We start from the raw sequence: 8,726 nt of genomic DNA, 5'->3' as shown, positions 1-8,726 counted from the left end.
GTTTTAATTTGAAAAAAAAACAAAAAAAAAACAAAACAGAGATACACTAATTCCTGTGGTTGTATTTGCTATTACAAATACAAGATTAAATAAAGCGTTTTTTTCAATTGTTGAATTCAAAAAGCAATGCAACATGTTCATTTGAGATTATATAGTAATAATGCTATAAATTTAACTCTGTTTTAAATGCATGTCAGCCATATTGGATAATAAAAGCAGGTCGTCTTAGGGATCATGTTGGAATTCTACCTTTTCTGTGGAAGATCCATCAGATTTTTTTCTAAACTTTTAACTTTTGGGTACAAATTTTATCTTATTTGCTTGCAAACCTTTCTTTACTTTTATGAAATCGTTACTTCTTTTTTTTTTATTTTAAAATATTATTTTTGCCATTTAAATTGCATTATGTCCTTTAATTTTTGATGCTTTAGTATGTTTTATTTTTTGTCCAAACCTTGTAAAAAACGTGATACACCGCTATTTGAATTTACTTCATCAACACATAAATCATTCCCCCACTTATCAGCAGGATGAGCAGGTTAAGCGTTTTAATAAGTCATTCGTTAGTAGCCCTAAACGGACGTGACGTAGGGTCCGCTTTATTTTACTTCCTGGAGACGGTTGCTACAACAGTTGAGCACTTGACAGCTTCCAAGCAGACGTCTTACTTGCTACGTATCAGCGCAAATTTGAACTGGATCCCAGTAAATAAAAGCTGGGACGGTTTCAGGACCATGGCTCTCCCTTCCTACAGCCTCAGAGACCCAAACGGAATGTACACTTTCTCAAGTCGGCCCAGACCCGTTGAGATCCGCTCCAAATACAGAGAACCTGCGCCCGAACAGTACGTTTCTCTTTGAACTGTTTAGCTGAAACGATAAAGCTGTAAGCTTGTTGACATCATTAAATTGGTGTTTTGTAAGCTTACAGTGACATATACATCTCAACCAGTTTAGCAAACCAGTGTAACTAAGCGCAGTGGTTCCCAAGTGTTGGGTCAGGTCCTTACAGTGGGCCATAAAACGCCAATTACAGGGTCTTTAAAATACATTTAAACAATCTTACTATTGCACACGTGTTTTTTGTAGTTAATAAAAAAATAAGTCAAATATAGCTAAAAATAACAAAAAGGTTCAAGAGTACGCTCTTGATGTTATCAATATTATTTATGGCTTGATAGTCCTGTTTTGATATTTGTAGTAAAATCAAGCAATATAGTCCCAATAGCTTCTCTTCAGGGCGTGGAAACTAAAAAGATTGAAACCCACAAATTTTACAATGGAAATTAAATATGAATGTAAAGTACCTATTCATGCCGAATGAAGTATTTTTCTGGCCTGTCAAATATGGTGTTACTCAACATTTAAATAAGAAATAATCTCATTAACTTTAATTTTACTACCAGATAATACAATTCCTTTATCTAAATGAACATGTTTTAAAGTGTGAGAAAATTTGAAGCTTCAGTTGCTCAGTTAATTTAAATACCTGTGTTAAAGCTATCATTACTACAGTGCTGTGAAAACAAATGCCCTCTAAACCTGTTTGGCCATCCTATGGGGCAACTACTGCTAAAAACCATTTGTAAGAACTGCCAGTGGGTCTCACATGGCTACAGAGAAATTTTGTCCCACTGTCATTTGCAGAACTGTTTTATTTCAGCCTGTTTAAGGTCAAGCATTACAACTGGATTTTATTTTAGTCTGCACCAGTGGACAGGGAGACCCAGCACAAAAATCTGTTAGTGTGAGATGGGGTGAAGAAAGTTCAAGAGTGTGAGGGGAACTGACCTGACTCCTCCTCAGTCGCAGTCAAACAAACATGTTTGAATTTTCTGAGGCAGATTTGGACATGGTCGTAAAATGTGAACTGATAACCGACCCAGCAGCAAATACCTGTTGCAGACAGCCAATAAAAAAGAGAGGCTGGTCACAACAGCACTGGGCATAATACAAACTCTCAACTAACTAAGTACAATCATGCAGGGATAAAAAAACGAAACAAGACAGAGATATTCTGATATTCAAGACTAAAATGCAGTGTATAATGATGGTTTTTTTTAAACCAAACATACACATATTAAGCATAAAGGTAGTAGGACTTAATTTATTGAAAGGACATTTCTGAATACAATATTTTCCACGTGGAATAAGCCTTTTTAATCATGCTTTCTTAATGTTCATGTGCACAATCCAGTCCAAAAATAATATTGTCTGTTAAGATGTAAATATTTTTAACATTTTTAGATTACAGCTACAACTTTACAATCATAAACACAGGTTCCAAACTCTCACCATAACAAAGAATATGGTCAACACTATCCAAATCATGTTCACGTGTGGGTTGACCTTAACATATTTTAATTTGAGTCTCTTTCATTTTAATTGAGAGTGTAACAGAAATATAACTTGTCTGAATTATGAAAATGTCTTCTATTAGCGCCACCTACTGGTATGTTTTTCGCCTCAACTGTTGCCCTTGCGAGAGTTTCCATGAGAGTTTAATGGACTCAGCTGGCCATAGTTGGTCTGAAAAATCCTGCCGTCTGAGATCAGTCAGCAGATGAAGTAATTAAGTGTGATCTCCAGTCTTTCAGTTGTAAAGGAAAACCCAGTCAGTTTTTTTGGGAAATGTGAGATGGGCCTTTGTTCTCTGTTTGATCAGCAATGGTTTTCACTTTAAGACTCTCCTCTTAATGGCATATTTGTCTAGTCTCTTTCTTATTGTTGAATTAGAAACACTGAGCTTAACTCCGGTGAGTGAGGCCTGCTTCGCCCTAGATGTTCTGGGTCCTTTTGAGACCTCCAGGTTGAGTTATTGATGAACCCTTGTAGTAATTTTGGTAGATCAGTCATTCCTGGAAAGGTTCATCACTGTTCCATGTTTTCTTTTGTCTGAATAATGGCTTTTTCTGTGGTTCCCTCAGATCCCAAAGTCTTAGAAATGGCTATGTAACCGTTTCCAGATTGATATTCGTCCTCAAATTTATTTAACCTACCGTATGTTGTCAGATGTTTTTTTTTAAAGCAATTTTTTGATTCAACAGGTCAGGTAGTATACAATTGAACTCAGCAGTTTTTGTAACTCATCAAATAAAAACTGCATTTAAATGTGACAAAAAGCAAAAGGAGAAAAAAATTAAATGGGAAAAATAAATTTTCACTGCACTTTACAATGGAATATTTTTATGAACATTTCAGTAGCTTCTCCAGGATTTGAACGCTACCTGGATCAATTTTTCTCTTTGTAAGACAAGAATTACAACCATAAACTGCTAATGATATCATTGCATCTCTTTTGTTGCCAACATAGAACCCAGCGCCAGTATGGAAACATTATGTATGATCGTCGGGTCGTCAGAGGAAATACCTTCGCCCAGTACCCCATTCCTAGAGTACGTATGAAACATGTATGTTACACTGTTTTTCTACATCTTTATCATTATCTTGGGTCACTCGTTGTCAGCAGACTGATCAGTCAGACCCTGCTAAACAGCAAGCATTCAAGAGGAGAGCTATTGCAAGAAGACAGGCCAGGGTGCATTTACGAACCAAGTCTCCTGAAGCTCTGCAGGGTAGACAACATGTTGATGTGCAAACAGGTGAAACTCTTCTTATACAATTATTTGCCCACGAGCTTTTGAAACATGAGATTAATATACTATTCCCTTTATTTCCAGATCTTTACCTTGAAGAACTGAGCAATGTCATTGAAGCTACAGACATTGATTGTCAGACTGATGAGTTCCTGGATAAACCAGCAACTCCGCTCTTCATTCCTGCCAAATCTGGGGTAGATGCTGGAACACAGATAGAGGAGGGAGAAGTGAGTACTTTCAGCAGAAATCCAGTAAAAAAAAAAAAACATCTACATATCGATAGACAGTAATTAGAGGGTAAAACAAACAAAGCATTACCTAAATATAAGTATCCTCTGCAGTTGTTTGACTTTGACCTGGAGGTGCAGCCTGTCTTGGAGGTCCTGGTAGGGAAGACGATTGAACAGTCCCTGCTGGAGGTGATGGAGGAGGAGGAGCTGGCCTGCCTGAGGACCCAGCAGAGGATCTTCCAAGAGCTCCGAAACAATGAGCTAGCAGAGGTGCAGCGTCTGCAGGAGCAGGAGAGACGCCGTCGAGAGGAGAAAGTAGGAGAACAAGCAGCTAGGATTATTTTAAGCATTTGACACTAAATTTTTATTTTATTTTATGCTTTATTATTCTTAATGTAGCATGGTCAACAGTTTAGACATCTTATGCAATCAGCAATTGTGATTTCACAAGAACTATTTACATATATTTTATGATATGAGCTGTGGTTCTGGTTTTATATGTTTGCTGAAGTTGTCATGGACACTGTTATCAAATCTAATCTGATTGACACTTTTCTTAGAAATCTTTTTTTTTTCTATACAGCCAAAGATTTTTTTGCCTCAGTTTGAACTGTTGCACTTAAAATCTTTAGATGGCACACGAGGCAACGTAGATAAATATAAAACACTGTTCCTTTCGAATCCAGGAGCTTAGAGTTGCCCAACAGAAGGAGGCGCTGAAGAAAGAACGGGAGACTGCAGAGAAGATCGCCGCCCAGGCATTCAGCCAGCAGTACTTGGCTGGCCTCCTCCCTTCAGTCTTCACCTCTCTGAGAAACCACGGCTACTTTTATGACCCTGTGGAGAAAGGTGAGCCTGTGAAGCATTCACCGTTCTCCCACAGGATGGCGTTGCTGGTCTACTCTGAGTGTATAGGTCATGCCTCACCGCATGTGGGACATTGTCATTGCGCTGCTTTTATTAAATCTGTGGTTTTAATTTTGCAGATATTGAGGTTAATTTCCTCCCGTGGCTCATGGCTGAGGTCAACGACCAACTAAAGAAGAGATTCGTTGCAAGAGAACTGCTAGACAGTAAGATACTCATATTCTTTTAGTTATTTTCAACAAACAGCATCATGAAGACCAAGGAACACAGTATACGGGTCAGGGATAAAGTGGTGGAGAAGTTTAAGGCAGGGTTATGTTATAAAACAATAACCCAAAATGTAAACATCACATGGAATACTATTCTATCCATCACCCTAAAACAGGAGAAGTAAGGTATAAGTGTAAACCTACTAAGACATGGCCATCCACCTTAATTGGCTGGTAAACGAGCATATATCAGAGAAGCAGTCAAGAACCTCACGGTTTCTCTAGAAGGGCTGCAGAGATTCACAGGTCAGAACAGAAGAATCTGTTGACAGGACAACTATTCATACACTCCACAAATCTAACCTTTATGGAAGAGTGGCAGAAAGGAAACCATTGTTTAAAAAAGCCATGCAAAGTCCTGTTTGCAGTTTGTTATAAATCATTTAGGGTACACAGCAAACACATGGAAGAAGGGGCTCTAGTCAGATGAGACAAAATAGTATAAGTGGAGGGAAAACTAACACTGCACATCACCCTGAATACATCATCGCCACAGGGAAACACGGATGTAGCAGCATCATGTTGTGGGATTGCTTTTCTTTAGCAGGACAAAAAAGTTTGTCCAAGATGATGAAAATATGGATGGAGTTAAATAAAGAGGCAATCCTTGATGAAAACGTATAGAGATTTTGACTGGGGTTGAAGTTTACCTTCCAGCTGGACAATGTGATGAAACATACAGTCTAAGCTATGATGGAGTGCTACAGAACGATAACTCATGCTCACGAGTTAGAATGGCCCAGTAAAGTTCAGAACTAAATCCAATTGAGAATTTTGGGTGTGGGCTGAATAGAAATACATGTCGCATTTTTTTTTTCCCCTTTACTTTACAATCAAGTACTACTTTGCTTTGTTCTAGCACATCACACCCAAATTAAATACACTTTAGGTTGAAGGAGTATGAATACTTTTGCAAGGAAATGTAATTATTCAGAAACAACCACAGTTGCACACCTCCACGAAACTTATGGACAAACACTGAAAAACAAATTTATATGCCACCAAAACTATTTAGAAACTGGAATGATGGTAAAACAATAACCCTTTCAATTAGTGCCATCTATTGGTGGTTGCTAAGCATTACACAGGTCACAAGTATCGAGTGTTACTAAATGTGTCATAAAAGGTTCATCCTGTGTCTGTTTCAGCCATCATCTATGAGGTCTCTCAGAAAAGACTGGAAGAGTTTAATCGTCTGGAGACACGTCAAGACAGCTCTGACCCATGAAAAGACCTGCTGACCAGCAAATGTTTCCATCAGAAATAAATGTTTTATTTATTTCTATTAACCCAACTCACAACGATCAGTTTCTGTCTTTCTTTGTTATTCAGCTTGTTGTGAATATAAAACAAATAAATGTGCTTTATATTGTTTTGCACAAAGTTTAGCATTATACACTTTGGGAAAACAAATACCTTAGATTTAATTATACAGGTCCTTCTCAAAATATTAGCATATTGTGATAAAGTTCATTATTTTCCATAATGTCATGATGAAAATTTAACATTCATATATTTTAGATTTATTGCACACTAACTGAAATATTTCAGGTCTTTTATTGTCTTAATACGGATGATTTTGGCATACAGCTCATGAAAACCCAAAATTCCTATCTCACAAAATTAGCATATCATTAAAAGGGTCTCTAAACGAGCTATGAACCTAATCATCTGAATCAACGAGTTAACTCTAAACACCTGCAAAAGATTCCTGGGGCCTTTAAAACTCCCATCCTGGTTCATCACTCAAAACCCCAATCATGGGTAAGACTGCCGACCTGACTGCTGTCCAGAAGGCCACTATTGACACCCTCAAGCAAGAGGGTAAGACACAGAAAGAAATTTCTGTACAAATAGGCTGTTCCCAGAGTGCTGTATCAAGGTACCTCAGTGGGAAGTCTGTGGGAAGGAAAAGGTGTGTCAGAAAACGCTGCACAACGAGAAGAGGTGACCGGACCCTGAGGAAGATTTTGGAGAAGGGCCGATTCCAGACCTTGGGGGACCTGCGGAAGCAGTGGACTGAGTCTGGAGTAGAAACATCCAGAGCCACCGTGCACAGGTGTGTGCAGGAAATGGGCTACAGGTGCCGCATTCCCCAGACCTGGGCTACAGAGAAGCTGCATTGGACTGTTGCTCAGTGGTCCAAAGTACTTTTTTCGGATGAAAGCAAATTCTGCATGTCATTCGGAAATCAGGGTGCCAGAATCTGGAGGAAGACTGGGGAGAAGGAAATGCCAAAATGCCAGAAGTCCAGTGTCAAGTACCCACAGTCAGTGATGGTCTGGGGTGCCGTGTCAGCTGCTGGTGTTGGTCCACTGTGTTTTATCAAGGGCAGGGTCAATACAGCTAGCTATCAGGAGATTTTGGAGCACTTCATGCTTCCATCTGCTGAAAAGCTTTATGGAGATGAATATTTCATTTTTCAGCACGACCTGGCACCTGCTCACAGTGCCAAAACCACTGGTAAATGGTTTACTGACCATGGTATCACTGTGCTCAATTGGCCTGCCAACTCTCCTGACCTGAACCCCATAGAGAATCTTTGGGATATTGTGAAGAGAACGTTGAGAGACTCAAGACCCAACACTCTGGATGAGCTAAAGGCCGCTATCGAAGCATCCTGGGCCTCCATAAGACCTCAGCAGTGCCACAGGCTGATTGCCTCTATGCCACGCCGCATTGAAGCAGTCATTTCTGCCAAAGGATTCCCGACCAAGTATTGAGTGCATAACTGTACATGATTATTTGAAGGTTGACGTTTTTTGTATTAAAAACACTTTTCTTTTATTGGTCGGATGAAATATGCTAATTTTGTGAGATAGGAATTTTGGGTTTTCATGAGCTGTATGCCAAAATCATCCGTATTAAGACAATAAAAGACCTGAAATATTTCAGTTAGTGTGCAATGAATCTAAAATATATGAATGTTAAATTTTCATCATGACATTATGGAAAATAATGAACTTTATCACAATATGCTAATATTTTGAGAAGGACCTGTAATTTTGAATAGCTTTAATATTGGAAGCCACCTTTTTCTCTGAGGTTTTGGCTTTTTTGTTGGTTTTTGTGGGTTCTGGGATCTTTAGAAAATGATGTTTACTTCTAGTCATAAACAGATAAGGAGAGTTATTAAAGCATTATCCAAATTTCTCAAATTATTCAATCAGAATGGTTTAGTATTCTGTTATACAGACCCATTCAAAACATTGTTGAAAAGTTCATTCATTTTAATAACTTAGTTCATTAAGTGAAACACATTAAATAGGTGAACTGCACTCTATTGATGTTTCCAAGCCTTTATTTCTGGTTATTATAACTCCTTACAGCCTAATGAAAACACGACATTTAAGATTAGAATATTGCATCAGACCAATAAAAAAAACTTAATACAGAAATGGCTTTTTGAATGATATGTTTAATACTTGCTTAAAGATTGTTATTTTCAAAAAATACTCTTAATCTGACAAACAACCCTCAATGGAACATATATTCTAATTTATTGAATATGACTGTATATAGTAAGAGATGTCAATCTTATCCTTGCTTTAGTAGTGAGTTTGAAACTTGCAGCTTCTCAAAACATCTGACCTGAAATGACTTAGAAAAAAGCCGAAGGTGACATATTCAATTCAATTCAAAAATATATTATTAATCCAAAAGGAAAAAAAATTTGTTGTAGCTCATTATGAGGGTTTCTTCAAAGAGCCGTTGTAGATGCTGATGGGTGTGGGCAGGAAGGATCTCCTGTAGCGCTCCGTC

At 38.1% G+C, this 8,726-nt stretch overlaps 1 protein-coding gene across 2 annotated transcripts; it reads left to right on the top strand.

The window, feature by feature from the left end:
- The first annotated feature begins 606 nt into the window (after positions 1–606).
- Positions 607–6,265, top strand: rsph3 (radial spoke head 3). 2 transcript variants are annotated; one of them, XM_047388576.1, is made up of 8 exons: positions 607–844; positions 3,313–3,394; positions 3,469–3,601; positions 3,680–3,825; positions 3,940–4,143; positions 4,515–4,677; positions 4,815–4,901; positions 6,113–6,265. In XM_047388576.1, the coding sequence occupies exons 1-8, from the start codon at positions 735–737 to the stop codon at positions 6,190–6,192; spliced, it is 1,005 nt and encodes a 334-aa protein (XP_047244532.1). In that variant the 5' UTR covers positions 607–734; the 3' UTR covers positions 6,193–6,265. The 2 variants fall into 2 exon arrangements, with proteins under 2 accessions (XP_047244532.1, XP_047244531.1); XM_047388575.1 differs by having other exon boundaries at positions 3,466–3,601.
- Positions 6,266–8,726: the final 2,461 nt, after the last annotated feature.

This window comes from Girardinichthys multiradiatus, chromosome 15, assembly GCF_021462225.1.
Source record: "Girardinichthys multiradiatus isolate DD_20200921_A chromosome 15, DD_fGirMul_XY1, whole genome shotgun sequence".
Taxonomy (NCBI): Eukaryota; Metazoa; Chordata; class Actinopteri; order Cyprinodontiformes; family Goodeidae; genus Girardinichthys; species Girardinichthys multiradiatus.
This window is presented reverse-complemented; position numbering and strand designations above follow the sequence as displayed.

Excerpts from the sequence above, each read along its gene's own strand:
- rsph3 (XM_047388575.1), top strand. The coding sequence starts at position 735 with ATGGCTCTCCCTTCCTACAGCCTCAGAGACCCAAACGGAATGTACACT. Across the intron at positions 3,395-3,465 it reads CCCAGTACCCCATTCCTAGA|CAGACTGATCAGTCAGACCC; the intron begins GTACGTATGAAA and ends ACTCGTTGTCAG. Across the intron at positions 4,902-6,112 it reads TGCAAGAGAACTGCTAGACA|CCATCATCTATGAGGTCTCT; the intron begins GTAAGATACTCA and ends TGTCTGTTTCAG.